The 18,174-nt window shown below is 41.5% G+C and overlaps 1 protein-coding gene across 1 annotated transcript in view; it reads right to left on the bottom strand.

The window, feature by feature from the left end:
* Window positions 1–18,174, bottom strand: part of cacnb2a (calcium channel, voltage-dependent, beta 2a) — a 58,807-nt gene that overhangs the window by 40,357 nt on the left and 276 nt on the right. Inside the window, exon 2 of the mRNA XM_070928179.1 lies at window positions 16,117–16,209. Coding sequence (XP_070784280.1) covers window positions 16,117–16,209 — 93 coding nt within the window. The remainder of the gene's footprint in view (window positions 1–16,116; window positions 16,210–18,174) is intronic.

Genomic DNA, 18,174 nt, shown 5'->3' with positions numbered 1-18,174 from the left:
CTGGGCACAGGAGCATCAAAAACCAATGGGAATATACTGTAATAGTCTCTACATAATCTGTTAAACCAGAAAATCTTATCAATAGTGATGCAGAAAATGTTACATGGCTTCCAGTTGTTTTTGAAAAGAGCACAGCATAGAAAGTAAAAGAAAAGCCATACATGAAGGAGTAAGCAGTAAAAGTAGAGGAGAAAACTCCACCAACACGCCTCACTTACCCATGAGACATTTTTATTCTTGGTTTGTTTGATCATGGCAACGAGAGCAGGCCGGTAACGTGGAGAGAGGAGCCCCCTCCTCAGCAGATTTCAGCCCCACAGCCTGTTGTGTGGGCAGGTCTGAGCGGGATCAGGGGTGATGGCCGGAGGGCACGTCACGCTCAGCCATAGGTCATCATCTGCCCTGCGAACCTGCGAGCCCAAATCGCCTGCTCTGACCGAATCCAGCATCTGTCAGCAGGATCAGACCATGCTTCACGCAGAAGAGGACGATGACAAAGTTCTCACTGTTTTTCAGGCTCCTTCACGTGGCAAAAAGTCAACATCACATGAGATTTATCCAGCAAAGTCAGAGTCTCTTCCTCCTGACAGCACACAGTGACCTGATGGACTGATTATGTATTCACGCTGAGTATGAATATGAAACATCCCAGCAGGTTTAACCCCGCCCTGCTGAGCCTCAGCGTGCGCCCAATCGCGGAGCAGATCTTTGTGGCCGGCTCCCGAGGGTGAGCTTATAGAAGCATTAGGATGAACATACTGATTCTCTGGAGGAGAGGATGGGGCTCTACACTGACTGGAGGGTCACTGACACCTCCAGAAACCAAAAAAAAACAAAAAACAGGGGGTTGCAGAGCCAGAGGGAAACTTAAAGTAACTGACCTCGTCTTCATCAACGGTAGGTGCCTCCTCCACTAATTACCCTCCTCTCTTTTCTGTTTCATCTACTCTCCATTCTTCTCCACCTACTTAAGCTCACTTTCCTTCCTCTACTCTCTTCCCTCCCTTCCTCTGTCTCCCTCTCAGGGGTACGTCTCCTCGCCTGGTTGGTACCTGTTGTCATGGCACCTCTTTGCTAAGAGACGAGTAGCGTTACAGACGGAGTAAGAGATGCTCAGTGAAAATGGGATTCTCTATCTCTCTCATCTCTTTTCATTCAATGGTGTCATTGCTCTCTGACTCAGAATTAAATCTACTCTCTCTGGCAAAAATGTTGCCTCTAAATGTTGTCCTGACCTTCTCCCCTCTTACTCTCATAGTCAGCTTCTACAACCTAACACACTTCTGTCTCATCTTCCTTTCTCTGACACCAACAGCTCCTCACTTGTTGCCGTCTGTTTGCACAAGTCGATCCGGATTACTTGTAAAAGATCAGTGAAGAGTTTTTGAGGCTGTCCTTGCTGATTTGAGTGGCTGCACTTAAGTGGAATTGAACCAAATCTCCAGATCAGTTGTAGCAGACAAGACTTCAGACTGTACATAAACAACCACACCTACCAGTTCTTTTAAGTGGAATAAAAAATGTGCCAGTACTTCAAACCAACAGTCAGCTTAGATAAATATTTATCTTCATTTAGAAACATACATTAGACTTGTATTTTCTTAAATTCTTCTACGTTTTCCATGTCTCATAACATACTGTGAATTTATTGACAATTCTATTTTGTTTAATGTCTTTTTGTAAAGCAGTTAACTTGTAAATGTTTAAAAAAAAAGCTATATAAAGTTATTATTATTGCTACAAATGTCCAACAATTGGGCTAATATTTGTTGTAGTATTTCATTTTCAAACATGTGAATGTTCAAATAACTTTATTAGGGCTGCAAGTAATGATTATTTTCAATATTGATTAGTCTGCAGATTATTTTGTTCAATTTACTTATTTTGTCTGACTAACAGTCTAAAACCTTAACACATTCAACTTACTCTTATATATAAACAGCAAAATGTCACTTTTTTCATTTGTAGTTGTAGTATTAAGGCATAATTCAATCACTGATGACAGCCACCAAATAACAGATAACAAACATATAATTAAAACCCAGTCTGGGGGTCCAGGACTTCAGAGGTTTAAAGTAAGACTTTATACAGCTCCTGATCCATTTTTAACGTCTGTCGCTCTAATTAATTGTCTGTAGTATCCATATGGGCCGGCAGCCCTCCTCTGGTGCACAAGGTTGTCTGCATCTCTCCGCTGTTAATTGGCCTCAAAGAACATCTGCTCCTGTTTTAAGTGATGCTCGGTTTGGCCTGGCTGCCCTCGCTGTCTGAGGTGCCAGTTAAACGGGCGTGAGCAGAGCCCACAGCTCCTTCAGCTCTCTAATGAGAACATGATTGTCCATTTTTCTACAGATTGTATACTTTCTGTAGGTTGTTACTGGACGGAGGTGACACAAAGTACAGTCAGCGCGAGGTGTATTAGAGACACAGTGGAAAATAAAGATGAGTCAAGGCATTATATGGGGAGTTATGGTATCAAATTGAACTAAAGTGAGCCCTAAACTAAACCTTATGTCTCATATACAGCAAATAAATACAACAGCTCCACCAACAGCAGAGAATCTACTACAGACATATTTCTTCTGCTGTGTGTCGTAGTGTGACGTGACGCTAATAAATGGAATTACTGAATAGATTGTGCCAGAAACTGCAAGCCTCACAAAAATGGTTGACGGCACTCCAGCCCTCAAAGCAGCTGCTTTCCACTGATAGCAGAGAGGAAGCCAATATGACGTGTTGGAGGAGAGAGACACGGCTAAAATTAACATTCACCACAGGGAGCAAATTACTTTATATGTATGGATCTCATGCAGCAGGTTGTAATACCGCAGACTCGAATAGATTCTACATACATATAAATACATATTTGCTGACGTTGGCCACAGAGCAGCTGTAAATTTTGTAATAAAGGTGAAGAGTCATTAATACATTTATTTTATAATTGTGAATTTGGAAAGACTTGGAGGAACATTTCAGTGACATATTCCAAAAAATATGATTCATTTCATTATATTGTGGGGCACATTTCACATGTTCTCATCTCATTCTGAAGCACACAGAAATCATATTGCCAAATGTTACATAATGTTACTTAAGTCCCTGTAACATTACTTTTCAACTTTCATAATGAAGTCTCTTGGTAGTTTTTGTTGTTACGTGTTAGGTGTGGTTCTAGGGATGGCAATGTCAGTTGGTCGGTCCACGTCTTTGGTCCAAACCAAAATATCTCAACATCCTTTGGACATGAAATTTTGTACAGACATTCAGGGTCACCTCAGGATGAGTTTTTATCACTTTATCCCTTAACTTTTCAACTAGCACCATCATCAGATCAAAATGTTTATTTGTCCTAAACTTTGGTTTCTGACCAAATACCGACAAAACTAAAGACATTCCCATCAGCCTATGTGCTTTGTGTTTAGAGCTAATCAGCAAATGCTAATCATGCTAACATGATAAACTAAGATGGTGAACATGGTAAAGATTAACATACTTTTAGTGGATGTACTCAAGGATTATGTTGCAGCCATTGCAGCCCTTTTGTGGCTGTCGGCTGAGGCTATCTACTGGACCAATTCCAAAACTTTTGGTAACCATAACTCACTTAGACCCAGGGACCGGGTTTAAAAATTGCAGATTTACCCTTTAACCAAGGGTACCAACCAAGACGCCCCCAATAAGGGATTTTCAAACAGACAAACAAGCGGAAAGCCCATATCGTAGTGATATAGTGATTCATCACAGCATGAGATCAATCATCTTCCACGTAATACTGTATATTTTGCATCTTTCCCCCCATGACTTCACTGTTTCCAGACAAGTGAAGGTTTTAAAACTCAGACAGTCGCAGCCCAGTCGTAACTGAACCAGGGTTAGTGCACACAGATTCAGCACACGGTGTCACTGACATCAGTGTTTCCAGGCTGCAGTGAAGCTATACCCTACATAGGCCCTCACAGATATATATCACACTTTCCAGTCCCACTGTGAGGTGATGGATTATGTAAAAGTAGTAAAAATCCACCTAAATCCGAGACATTCCTAAGGGCCTCTGTGGCCAATTAGCTGCTCAGTTTCCGGACATTTCCATATTCTCTGGAAAAGTGAAAGAACGCACAACTGCTGCCAAGGAAACCCTGCTACAGTCTTCTCTGTACTGGTCCAACACTCCTCCCTGGGCGTGCATCCCAAAGCCTGGAAAACTGGGAATTCCAGGTCACACTTTCGCCATGGGAAATTAGATCACTGCTAGCACACAGAAGCTTAGTATTTTCTGGGAATAATTACAGTCTTCTGTGTAATATGCCAGTATCTGCCATTTCTCATTCATCTCATGTGCTAACTTTAGCGCCCCCAGCAGGTCAACGATTGCACTTACCACGTTAAATAAACCAGCATCTAATGAATGGTTTGGCACAATAATTGGTGCAGATATTCATGGTCCAAAAAGGATCAGTCCTACTAATCTTAATGATCTCCTGACTTTTCATCTATCCAGCGCCTTTATCAGGTCAAAATTTTAATTTGTCCAATACTTTGGTTTATGACCAAATTCCTGCAAAAACTAATGACATCCCCTTCAGCCTCAACTGCACTTTATGTTTGGTGCTAATTAGCAAATGTTAGCATGCTAAACTAAGATGGTGAACATGGTAAACCATATAGCTCCTAAACATGCCCAAGTGCTGCTTTGAAGAGCCACTAGCGTGACTGTAGACTATTAGGCTTGTTTTGACTGCAGCCAAAAATATACTTAAGATGTTTAGGGAATATGCAGGACTAAATGCTTTAAATGTCAATGATAATTAGCGGATTATAAAACCACATACGTATAAGCCATCTGCAAAACATTGCTGATCAACGGAAGTGTACAGTACTGCATTGTGTGCCACATACTTCCAAGAGTTGACAGACCTTTATATCATAGAAACATGATAAATGATGATGATTTCTGCGCATTTCACTGGCTCTCTGCTGAGCTCACAGGTAGTACTGGCTACCACTGCTGCATCTTGGCAAGCAGGAAAGCCTAGAAAACAAAGAGTGGAATGGAGTAGGGCCTGCTGTCTTCAATTAGCTGAGTTTCCGTGAGGAGTGTCTGGGACTGGCCACTCAGTCTGTCAGACGGAGTCCCATCCGGCCGAGGTCTCCGTGCTCCACATTCCATCCAGAGCGGAATTGAGTTCCACCCCATTTCAGACGTAAAACGGCGGTTTGGTGCTCCATATTGGAAACATGTGAGAGTGTCATAGAAAGAGTGGCGAGTCGCGGCAGCTGGGGTCCTCTCACGGTCAGCACTGGCTACAGTTACTGGACTGTCCTCTGTGAGCCAAAACCTCTGGTTTTAACTGTAGTCATTATATTAATTTCAACATGCTTAGTTTGCACACATAAATTAAACGCAAACACATGTTGCCAGTGATAACTCCATCACACTGAATGGTTTGTTTTCATGCAAACACCTTACACATGGGGCTTAGACCGTCCAGTGCGGAGTATCAACAGCTGGTCCTACACTAATCCACTCATCAGTTAAATTAAAGCTTACTCAGTTGTACAGTAAATGTTGATTCAGCCTGCAGCAGCGTGTCACACAAAACCAGATTGTGTAACCAAACTACAGTAGTCTGCACAGGACAGCTAGCTTTTTTCCTTCTCTACGATATCTGGGATAAAGTTGGCGTCCCAGTTCAGAAGCTGGACCCTGCAAAGTCCACATTTCTAGACAGAATACGTCATAATGGGCCAACAAGTCTTCGTCACTTTTCAAAGGCTCCTCCAAAGCAGCCTTCCTTTGGCTGAATGTGTACACAACTGGTGTATCACTTTCAGCTCTAAGTATCCATTATATGAGCATGTTGTTTTAAGCTGGTGTTTGTGACCAGGTGCTCCAATGGATTTCATAGACCAAACTATTAATCAATTAAAGAAGAAATGAATCAGCATTATCTGACATTATTTGCAGGCCGTCCACTATGTGTTTAAGTTAAATGTCACAACTGTAAACTCAGGAATCAAGAATTAGTTTCCCACTAATATTTCCACTTCACGGTGATGAATTCGATTTTTGTTTTGTGAGGGACCCAGCTTAATAGTCCATGCCTTTTGGAATATCAAACGCCTGAATTGTGATGAAACAGCTTATATCACGACGTACATCAAGGCTGCACTTAGGGCTGCAAATAACAATTATTTTCATTATTTATCTGCTGATTATTTTTTTGAATAATCAATCTTTTGTTGTGAATAATGCCCATCAAAATTTCCTAAAGCCCAAAATTACCTTTTCAAATGCCTTGTTCTGTCTGACCAACTGCCCAAAACCCAAAGATACTTCTCTTCTATCACAAAAGATAAAGCAGCAAATCCTCACAACTGAGAATTGCTTGAAAAATTACTGAAATGATTAATCGATTATGAAAATAGTTGCCGATTAATCTTCTGTAACTGTTTCCGCTCTTGGTGCACGGCCAACAAACTTTGCACCATGGTGACTACAAATACCGTTAAACACTTGAGCCTTATTACCATGTAATTATGTCACATTAGGTGAGTATGTCCTCATACTATTAAAACACAAAGACCTTTCTGTATTCATATCACTGTTTTGGTCGATCTAAGGCTGCTGTGGCTCACTGAGCTCAGAACATTTTGTCCAATGAGCTTGTGTCTTGGATTTGGGGATGACAGTAAAAAAAGAAAATGACACCTCATGAAAACTTTATTTCTAAGCCTTCAGGGTTTTAAAGCATTTTCTCTCTGCAAGGAAATTGTGTGTTTATTCATTTAAGTGTGTGCTTGTGTGTGAGTGTAAAAGTGTAACATGGCCATCTAGTGGTAAAACTCAATTAGGGAGGACCATTTTTATCTGCAGTACTAGAGGACTGTGTGGATGGGGAAAAAACATCATTATGTTTTGCATTGCTCTCCTGGTGAACAGTGTAATAGAGACTCTAGGAATCTAAAGAAACCAACCACAGCTGAATGACTGAATGAATTAATGATGCAAAGGACAGTATATAAAAAATGTACATATCTCAAATTTTCCATCTCAAGTTATACAGTACCTGTTAGCAGAAACACACCCACATTTTCCTCTCACTGTATTTCATTACACCCACCAACCACAGTGGTCTTACTCTCATAATAATACACAGCTTTTGATCCCAGAAAACACAAAGGACACATAAGATAAACCAGCAAAGCCCCATAAAGTGGAGCTGTCAACAGAGCATGTGCCTGCAGTGTGATTACCCTCTGTTTTCAAAAACCTCAGCTCTCTCTGTCCAAAACCCGGAATAAATCTGAAATAAAAGATTTATCGTGTCTGGTGGCATGCACAGCGAGAACAGAGCTCTGCAGAAAACTGACAGCCCAGTGCAACTGAAATATTTCAGCTAAATCCTGCAGCATTCAGGATTGATTCAGGATAGAGATCTAACAGGGAAGAGTGATCAACATCGAGGGGGAGCGCTGGCAGGCGTCCACTGACCAATCAGTCTGGTGCTTTGAAGCAACATTTTTCAGTAAAGTTGTGCATGAATTGAAACACCTGTACAAATCATCTCTGAATTATTCATACAGCCTAACCCATCATCAAACAATCATAAAGCACATTAGTCTACACATGCTGGCGACTGTCACTATCTTAATCAGCTTCTCTTAATCTCCCTGACGCACACTCTCTCCTCCAACCCGTGTGATAAATCAGCATCAGAGCCACAAACTCACATATGGAAGCTGTGCTCTCCGGCGATGGCCCAGCCCACAGCACGGCATGAAGGGGACCAGGGCGGGAAAGAACAGACGGCCGTCTCACAGACTCCCTGTCAGGCAGCAGCATCCGCTCAGCCTCGGTCCATGCCTGCACACTTGGCCCACACGGGTGCAGACCACCAAAAGATGCAGAGGAGAGGACGAGGACAGGAGATCCTTGACGGAGGAGTGAGCAGAGGCAGCAGAGGACTGACGTTTCCACACCAGCCCCCTACTTCTGTCCACCCACCCCCCACGTGCACGCCAAATCCCCCCCGACTCAGAAACTCTCAGGAATCAAAAAGTCAGATTCTGAAGCCCCCTCCTCCTCCTCATCTTCTATCCATCTCCAGACTGTTGCAGCAGAGTGTCCACGAGCTGACAGTGAGTGACTGTTTACCCCACCCCGAAATCTGTAACCGTTGAGGCAGATCCTCTGGGCTGCCAAATCCTCTGCAGTGCTGCTGTGTGCTGTGGCAGAGAGGTACAGTTGCAGGCTGGCACACTGGTTCAGCTGCTGGTGGATTTAGACGCACTCATCATCACACACAAGTTCCCTCTCAGCATGGGAAGGAGGTGGAGTTCTGAGTGTCCTTTATTGACCGCTGTCCCTTGCTTTCTAATGGAGGAAGCCGCCACTACACTCTCCGCCTCTTCTCCCTCCTTTCATCCAAAGGTTCAGTCTGCTTTAAAAGCTTGACACACATATACACACACAGGCTTTCTTCTTGACTTTTTGCCTCCCCTTTTATCTCAGATTTTATTGCCTCCCCCCCCCCCCTCCTTTCTGTCGTCCTCAGCAGTCCTCATTTGCATTGCATTACCCTTCGTACTTTCTCTGTGTGAGTGGTTAGGACAGAGGCTGAGACAGCTACTGGTTGCTGAAGAAACTGCACTGTTCATGTTACAGAGTGTGTGTGTGTTTGTGTGTGTGTGTGTGTGTGTGTCAGAGAGACGAGCAGCAGCACCACTCTGCCTGCGGTGCAGAGCGAAGTCGCTCGCACAGTTCGGTCATGCCAGCGTGCCAAGCGTGAACGCAGGGCTGGCATGATTGTTTCTTCCCGTCACACACCGCCTCTCCACTCTTGCCCTTCTCCACTGCGTTCAGGTGATTGAGTCCAGACCGACAGGCAGCCTCACTGCTGCGTCGTAACTGCTGTGTCAGCCAGAAGTGCACATATTCTCTCTCTCTGTCTCAGTGTTCAATGAAAAGACACACATGTGGCGGGGTATTCATATACACAGCATGACTCTGGATGTGTTTTTGAATCTCATCTGGCAACAATGGCACAAGCACACTGTATGAGTGACGGACTGAATTTCAATGATTTAATAATGCCCTTTGGCTTTGAAATGTCCTTCCTGCAACACGTGCAAACAATTCATCAATTTAAGACATCTGTCAATGATATAGAAATATTAAGACTAATAGCAGACTTTCCTTGAAATTACAGGTTTGTTATAGAAGTTAATCAGGACTAATTAGAGTAAACACATCGTGGCTGTCAATCAACCGAAGCTGCATCGGTTCAGTTGGGTTGCTTTCAACATGAAGCCTAATTGAACTGCAATTCAATAACGTTTGCATAATTTGCTGGTAATATTTCCCCATGCATCAATTATGTATGGTTGGATTTCACTTGTAAATTCTGCAAGAGTAAAGTTCTGCTCATTTTAAGTACAAAATTGTATTTAAAGGATTTATTGAAAATGTTAAGTAGTGTCTTTCATAATATATTTTACATTAAAGAGATATTAAGATGATCAAGATGGCACGTTTAGAATAAAAGATGGCATTGACCATTGTTTTAGTATATCTGGTCTTTAATACCCTTATTGTCCCCCTCTTTTATTGCAGCCTCATGTACACTGTGCTCTATCTTCATATTGTGCAGAGCTGACTTTGATGCTCAAGAGTCCAAAAGTTGTTTCATAAAGAAAAGGGCAGCTTGTCTCATCTCCAGAGACACACACTCTATCGGTGTTGAGGTGTGTGAGGTGCCACACAGTGACACAGTTTGTCAGCAGAAAAATAACAACATGATTTCTACTGTCAGACAGAGCTGTATCGAGATAAAGACAAACAACCATCTGTCTCTACAAACCAGAAGTGATACTCATTGCTTTCACCAAGCCGGGACTCCTTATGGAAATTAAATATCTGGTATTACTTTACATTACACTTTTTAAACCATAGGTTTTTTTTTTTTTAAGAATTAGAGTTGAGTTCTGGTTGCTGGCTCTTCTTAGGAACTGTTTCCAAGCTAGTAAAATCTAGTAAAAGCTAGTAAAATCTATGTAATCTGTCAAAACTTGAGTTTTAATTCTTTGAATGTTCAAGTTCGATTTCTAGATTTTAAAGGGGAACTCCACCTATTTTACACAACAGGTGTTTTGGAGTACTACTGCATTTGAGACAGTAGTTGAACTGTTGAAGTGTTTTGTGGCTTCAGAGGGAGTTGTGCAACATCTGATAAATTGCCTCATGTGATGTCACATGAGTTCAAAACGAAAAAACAAGCTGAGCTTACCAGGCCTCTGTCACATTTCATAAGGGATTTAAAGGGATACCTAGTCATTAAGAGGATACAATTTATGGTAAAATGCTACTGGACCCCAGTCTTACCTACAATGTTATGCAGTATTGCACTCAAATCTAATCAAATATGAACAGCAGGTTTGAACATGTGTTACAGGTAATGTAAATTCCTTTTTGTAAAACATCAGTATTAGTCGAGAAACAGGGCACAAACATACAGAAAGGGAAGGTTTGTCTTTCCAAAAGCTGTCTTACAGGCAGCACTTTGTTTGTGCATCCACATAACAACCCTGAGGCCTTTATTTTATCACTGGCATCCCCCCCTTTTAAATTCTTCCTGCCCTCTCACCATGCTGCAGTATTTATTATAAGATCTATGGATCAGTGTTGTTTTGGTGAAAACAGGGAGTATTTCAGGACTCAAGTGGCCCTGTGCAGATGGTGTGTAGCCTGTTGTAAAGCTTTGAGCTCATCAGTGATAGTATCAATATCTATATATCTCCTGCTCGGGTCTGACAGACGCTCAGCACAACGTAAATCTGGCACCGTCTTTCATCAACACTGAAGCTTCTTTAGTTTACTGCCAATAATTCACCAGCTGTCATGTGTCTGCTGTGATGGAAAGGCCTCATTATAAACAGAGAGATGTGCACCTTACAGTAAGAAGGAATCCTATCTATCAGGTAATCTGTCAGAGTCTGTCCCCCTTTGAGAAGTAATCATCACTCAGCTGCTGCTGACACCATGAAAAATACTGCAGGAGATCATGTCTACTGACTAAAATGCTGCCTATTTAATTTAGGTTCATGATGATTTCTGGACGCACATTCAAAGCAACACCTGAGGTCATTTACTCTAAAACTACATCCCTTCTTGCCATATATGTTAAATTTGCATATACACAATACCATTATCCACAAGCTGTGATGACAGAAGTAACATAACAGAGAAAGACTTTTCTTTTCTCCCCCCTCAGGTCTCCATCACTACCCAGAAGACAAAATCAATCAATGGCAGCGGCAACAGACACCTGAAGACAAGAGCGAGCTTCCAAGGCATGAGAAGCAGATAATTAAATGCACCCATCTTATTATCAAAATGTTGTATTGTGAGTAACTTAACTATCTAGAAGGTTTATTTTCCAAGTGCACAGTTTGATGTGTTGTGCCATTTGTAGTTTATGAATAGAGCCTCAAGCAAAAAACAGCACATCTCAACTGTAAGGATTTCCAGCTTTTCTTTGTCTTACAAAATGAAAATCTTTGGCTTTTGTTATGTTAGCTGGACAAAACAAGCAATTGGAAGACGTCACCTTAAACTCCAGGAAATTGTGATCGTCAATTTTCACCATTTTCTGACATTTTATAGACCTCAGAGAGGATTAATCAAGAAAACAACTAGCAGAATAATCAATAATGAAAATAATCTTCAGCTGCAGCCCTATTTATGAACAAAACAACTGAAGAAACTACATCAAATTCTAAGCAGCACTCTGCTTAGGAACTACTACTAAGCTATGAGTGATAATCACTAAAAATTGTGAATAATTAATAGTGGTTTGGAAAAGGACTGCAACATGCTGCATCCATCTTTATAACCTCAAACAATGTCTGATATAACATTTTGATGGATATAATTTGAATGGAAGACTTTGATCACTCATAATAACAGCAGAAAGCATTGACCTTGTCCACTAGGGGGGCAGTGCATCAACACAGTGCCAAATCAATTTAGCCTTCGCTGTAACACAGCAGGGTGGGGCGAGTGTGGAGGCAGAGAAACTTGGATTTAGGCCACTATGAACGCATGCATGCACTGCTGATGTGTCTTTTAGCAAAACCTTTGCCTTCTTATATGTGTTTTTCTCCTTTTTCACATTTGCTTCAAATTGTTTTTTAAAAAAAACAGTTTAATACATGCATAAAAAAAACACATTTCCTGGGTGGTTTTAGTATCAAATCTCAGCGACGAATACTGACAGTTACAGCTCCCTCACTGTGATCAGGAGAAATTCCTAAATACAGATTTTTCAGCTGTATTTGGATACTCTGGCACTGATACTGTGAATTATCACCAAGTTAAATACCTGCATTCATTCGTTTGGCCACTAGATGGCAGTCTGGTGCTTATGATGGCTGATACAGCAGCAGTGGTTTCCACGTTTATAGTATTTAATCCGATGCATCATTCCTGCAGTTTGATGCCAGAAAACACATATGGCTCTCCAGAAATATCTCCTGTTGGAAAACTATGACATATGTTGCTTAGAGTTCAGACAAAGTTCTGCAGGGTTAATGTTACGCTGCACCTTTCCAAGAGTTCCAGTGGCAGCTTCTCCATACCACTACAGTATGGCACTGGTATCTGTTACATAAAAAGTCAAGGGATGCCATATCTGATAAGTATCAGAGTCAATAATAAGCTCTTTGCGTCACCCCTTCTCTCCATTAAGAAGAGAAAAAATAATCTAGAGGATGATGAAAAGGAAAAATTCCTGCAATCAGGGAGCGAGTGAGAAGGGGTTTCCTGCCCTCACCACGCCCTCCCAGACAGCCTTTCATCACCAAATCCAGTTCTCCAGCCTGAATGTACAGACGGAGCAGACAGAGAGGGTCAAACGGCAACAATGTGCCGTGGAAAAGTTGCTGCAGTGGGAGACATCAAGACACAGTGTTACATACAGATGGAGGTGAAAGAGACAGAGGGAGGTGGGCGATTCAGAGCCTGGTGCAACCATTTACATAAACATTACAAGTGTGGGAAGCAGCAGGAGGTTAATTATGACATAATGCTCTGCGAGTTATGTAAATCACAGTTTGAACTACTGTGGGTCAGATCCTCATTGTTACAGTATATTGATTCTAATCCAGCAAAAGTCTCATTCACGTTATTCTCACCTGAGCCCCAAAAATCGGTGTGTTCTGTCAGTTACAGAGATGATTTTAAGGCTTTGGTTAACGCTTCTGAAGGCCATCCACTGTACGGCTAGTGTGTTATATCTAATATCTCTACAATAGACGACATGACATCCCCAAGGGGAGCTCATCAGACTCTCAGCTGTGAATTTAAAGAAAAAAAGGTGATCAGACATTCATCATTAGAGATCCTACTTTTTGGAACAGCCTGACAGAAGGAATTAGGCTAAGTCAGTGTATTTTTTTAAAGACCTGCTTTAAAGCAGTTCTTCCCCTTGTGTAATCCTGTTATTCACTCTGAGCTTTGTTTCTCACTCTCTGTAAAGCACTGTGTTAACTCTGTTTTTAGAGAAGTGCTATATAAAGAAGGTTTATTATTATTCAGGGTCATGGGTGGCTGGATTGTTTCCCAGGATGCATTAGGCACAAGGCAGACTCTCTAAACACATTGCCAGTCTACAGATGGACAATTACTTTACTTTAAATGTACACCTATTGGCAGTTTTCAGTTTCCAATATGACCAAAAAATGCAGCACTCAAAGCACAATGTGATGTGTTTCACCCAAAAAAACTGGTTGTGCACACTAAAAGATGACTATACTGTCATTAGAGATGCTGGCAGGCAGATTTTGTTACCTTTGGACAGAGCCGGGCTAGCTGTTTCCCCCTGTTTCCAGTCATTTTGCTAAGCTAGGCTAACTCGATATTTACTGGGCAGACATGAGAGAGGAATCAATCTTCTCATCTAACTCGCTTTATTTCCCAAAAAGTCGAACTATTCCTTTAACAAGGCATGAGGTAAGTAAACAGATACATCAGCTGTTTTTCTATCTTGCGAGAAATGGGTTGACGTAAATGTCAGGACTGTAAAAGGAAATCTATGCAGAGTGCTGAAACAAGGATGTAGGACCACAATAATGACAGATGGACGAAATCACAAATCACAAAGTGTTTGGCATCAGTGAGACGATTTCTTTGCTTACACTGCAGAACTACACCACCTCCACATAAATAAAAATAAACCATCCACCTGATGTTGAAGTTTACTGACAAATGCATGACAGATCTGCCCTTCTTCCTTCTCAATGGAGAGCTGAGCTCCAGTTCAACACTGACCTCGCTACTCCCACGGCTGAGCGGTCTGGTCTGGCCTGGACCTCCACCCTTCCCAGCCTCCTCCATACTCCCCCGGGCATCAGGCCACGACCACAGGGAACGTCTCTCATCCTTTCTCTCTCAACCTACTCACTGTCTGCCCTCTGCCCTGTATCTGTAGCAGCATGAGTAATTCTGCCTTTTAGGAGTTGTTTATATGCAGTTACTGGAAAGTCATTTTTATGATGCTCGGAGCTGCGGTGGATCGATCACACAGTGACCTTGGCGAGCCTTAGTTGTTCTTAAGACGCCTACAGGAATGAAAAAACTATGAGGCACAAAAACAACAGGTCAGACGGGAGGGAGAGCAAAAAACAATATACAAAAGATCATTTCAAAATCTTCAATCCCGTCATGCAAACATTCTTTAGAAAACAGTAACTTTGACAGTTGACAGCGAGAGAAAAAAAAACCCCAAAGAGAAACGAGAACAAGATTAAAACCAAATGACAGATTGATGAATAGGCAGGGAGATAACCACACAAAGGTTTGTTTCGTACTTTCCCGGGATGGTGACAGTTTAGCGATTTCAATACAACGTCCTCATTCTTCTGTGAAAAGTGAAAACAATCACAGGCAGTATGATTGAGCACAAGGGTGATGAAAATAAGGTCAGATTAAAACTGCTGTTATGATAACACAAATGAAAAACAGTATTTACATTATTATCCAAACAGAGGAGAAGTTACAGGAAGGTCTGCTTTTTCTGGGGCCCTCTTGCGGCAAATATCTAAAAGAGATATTTCTGCTCGGCATGCAAGGGCCTCACTGACCCTGAAACACATTACTCCTCCACGCTCCCCACATCCCTTCGCTGTATCGTATTCTAATGGCCTCTCATTTCTGTAGGATGTGGTGTTATGTTGTAGATAGATGCTCACTCTCAGCCTAATTGAGTTTATCTGTGATGACTCAGACTGGAGGGGAACTCCTCATATGGGGACAGGACTGTGGGAATGGGCATGAGTTCCCAAGGGTGGCGGTAAAATCAGGCAATTTCTTACTAAAGCATCTCCCGTTGAGCTGTAACACTGACGATAGCAGCTCATTCAGAAGTTCTCCGTGGCCTTGAGACGAAGCAGACAGCAGACCAGGAGGTGCCACTTTGCTGTGATCTCCTCCAGCTTCCTGTCGCAATGCCGCTGCCGTGCCAAAGGCGAGGCGATGTCTGCCTCCTCCAAAAAAGGAAGAAACATTTAGGCTGGGGCGCGCATCCTTAACCCGGCCCATCCTGTCCCTTGCAGGTCTGCTCAACAAAGACCAGACATGTTGAGTGTGTACCTCGCAGCGTCTGCTTTATAACAGGCGACTGCTGCTCTCACAGCACTGAGGAGAGACCTTCACTTAACATACTGTACCCCGCAGTGTTTACAGAGGGCTTTCACTGCAATGCACATCTCATCCCTGATGGATGATGATGACTGAGGCTGGGCTCTTATGCCAGTTTGCATTTACTGTCGGGGATTTACTCAGACACACACATGTTGCATTCCTGAATGAAGCAACTGTAGCCAGGAAATTAAATGACTCTTCTTATCTCTTCGTCAATATTCACAAAATGATCAGATACATCTCCCTTGTATGTTGTCAAAAACAAAACAGGTGATAGTAGAGAGATGACAAGAAATGAGGGAGAGAAAGGTGGGGAGGGACATGCAACAAAGATCCACGGCCGGGTTCAACCAAGGACTTGCAGTTAACCCCTGAGCCCAAAGTTTAAATGTTTTTTAAAAATGAACTGCAATCCTTACCTGGCGAACAAGGCTGTTGGTTGTGGTGTCAGAGGAGGTGCTGCCATCTGAACCCTTAAATCGACCTTTTCTTCGCGCTCCTTTGCCATGTGACTACAGAGAGCCAAAAAGGAAAGAGTGAACTTATTAAAGAAGATCTTGCATGCTCATATGTACATTGAAACTATTCTTTGTCAGTTCCTCCTGTCCTACTGGTCCTACACGATTCCTTTGTAGGAGATAACAGAGAATTCAAATTGGACTGTAACTAGCAACAATGTCCATTATCAGTTCACTGTTTGGTCAACACAATCAGAAAACAGTGACAAGAGCTCATCGCAGTTTCCCAAGAGTCCAAACGTCTTGTTTAATCTGAACAGCAGTGCAAAATCCAAAGATATTCAGATTACAATGATATAAAAAGGGAGAAACTCACACTGGAGAAGCTGCAATCTAAGACTATTTGCAGTTTTTGCTTGAAAAATGATGTCAACAATTCAGAGCTATAACAATTCATCACAGAAAATGAATTGGCAACTATTTTGATTTTCTTTCAAGTCATTTTTTTAAGCAAAAAACGCCAAACAAATCTCTGGTTGCAGCCTCTAGAATTTGAGGATTTTCTTTTCACAGAAAGACTGTGGATTTGTCCTTCATCTTTTACATTGTATTTGCATTAAGAAGGGATCTCTTCACATCAGTATGAAGAGGATAAGCAAAAACTGTTTCAATGCACATTTGGGGATGTGAGTATTGTTTTATAACAGGCTTGAAAAAATGTGAACCTACCCTTTTACTGCAGACAAAGAGCATCAATGTTAGTTCAATTAATTAAGCACAGCTTCCAATGTTTTACTTGAAGTGCAATATTATGACAGGTGTCATAAAACGCTGGTAATTCTGTGGGTGGTCTCTAATATGCAAGCTGATATGGTGAGGGGCTGGAAAAGTAATGCACTCAGCTCAAGTGCTCATACAGCATGTGTTGCTAGTAGCAACTGAAAAACAGAAAGTCATTTCAAATCTGCCTTTTATTCCAGCCCGTTCCCCAGGGACATGTTAATCATGCATATAAAAGGAGAGCTATTCTGACTGTTTCTGAGGAGCCGGTCATGTAGAACAGTTTGAGCCGCCCAGAGAGAGTCTGGAGGAACAGGATGAGGTTTAATTAACCTCAATAAGCCAAATAGAAATAACATAATACATGTTGAACAAATGCACTTTGCTGCATGAGAAAGATAATGTATAATCCACTGTAATATTTTACCTGAGGCTTTCTGAACATCTTGTATTAGCAGACATTTGCATAGACTAAATCAGTGGTGGAAAGTAACAAAATACATTTATTCAAGAAGTTTGAAGTACTATGCTTAAATTGTTTATTTATATTTTATGCTAGTTTATCATTCTTCTCCACAACATTTCAGAGGGTAATATTGCACTTTTTACTCCACTACATTTATCTGACGGACAGACACTTTGCAGATTAGGATTTTTCATTCAAAACATCGGATCAGAAAATATATTGTTATAATCTAATACATAAACAAATATAAAATTGTTTAAATTAGCTTTACTTGACCAGCTACAACATTGAAAAGCTGCTTAACCTACATGTCAATGCACCAATAAAAATAATCCAATATATAATAACACATAATGAGTGAGTACCTGAAATACATTTTGCTGACAGGCAAGTAAGTAAAATTTTGAATGCAGGACTTTTACTTGTAATGGTGTATTTCTACATTATGGTATCACGACGTTAACTTATGTAAAGGATGCAAATACTTCTTCCACAACTGGACTAAAATGCTTTCATCCGGAAATTTAAAAGAATCCAGATAAATGTCGCCATAGCAACCGAGTCAAACGTTCAAACTTTTCTGGTATTTTAAGTGTTCATTTGCGTGTGTCACGTTAAAACATTAGACACCGGCTAACCTTACCAACAAAATGTTGAGACACAAACCTGACTTACACCAACATAAAGTAACATGTAAAGATAACAGCGTCGACGACATTTCTTATGAAAATCAACCGTTAAAAATTCAAAAAAAACGACCACTCGCGAGGTGA

This window comes from Enoplosus armatus, chromosome 21, assembly GCF_043641665.1.
Source record: "Enoplosus armatus isolate fEnoArm2 chromosome 21, fEnoArm2.hap1, whole genome shotgun sequence".
NCBI classification, from domain to species: domain Eukaryota; kingdom Metazoa; phylum Chordata; class Actinopteri; order Centrarchiformes; family Enoplosidae; genus Enoplosus; species Enoplosus armatus.
This window is presented reverse-complemented; position numbering and strand designations above follow the sequence as displayed.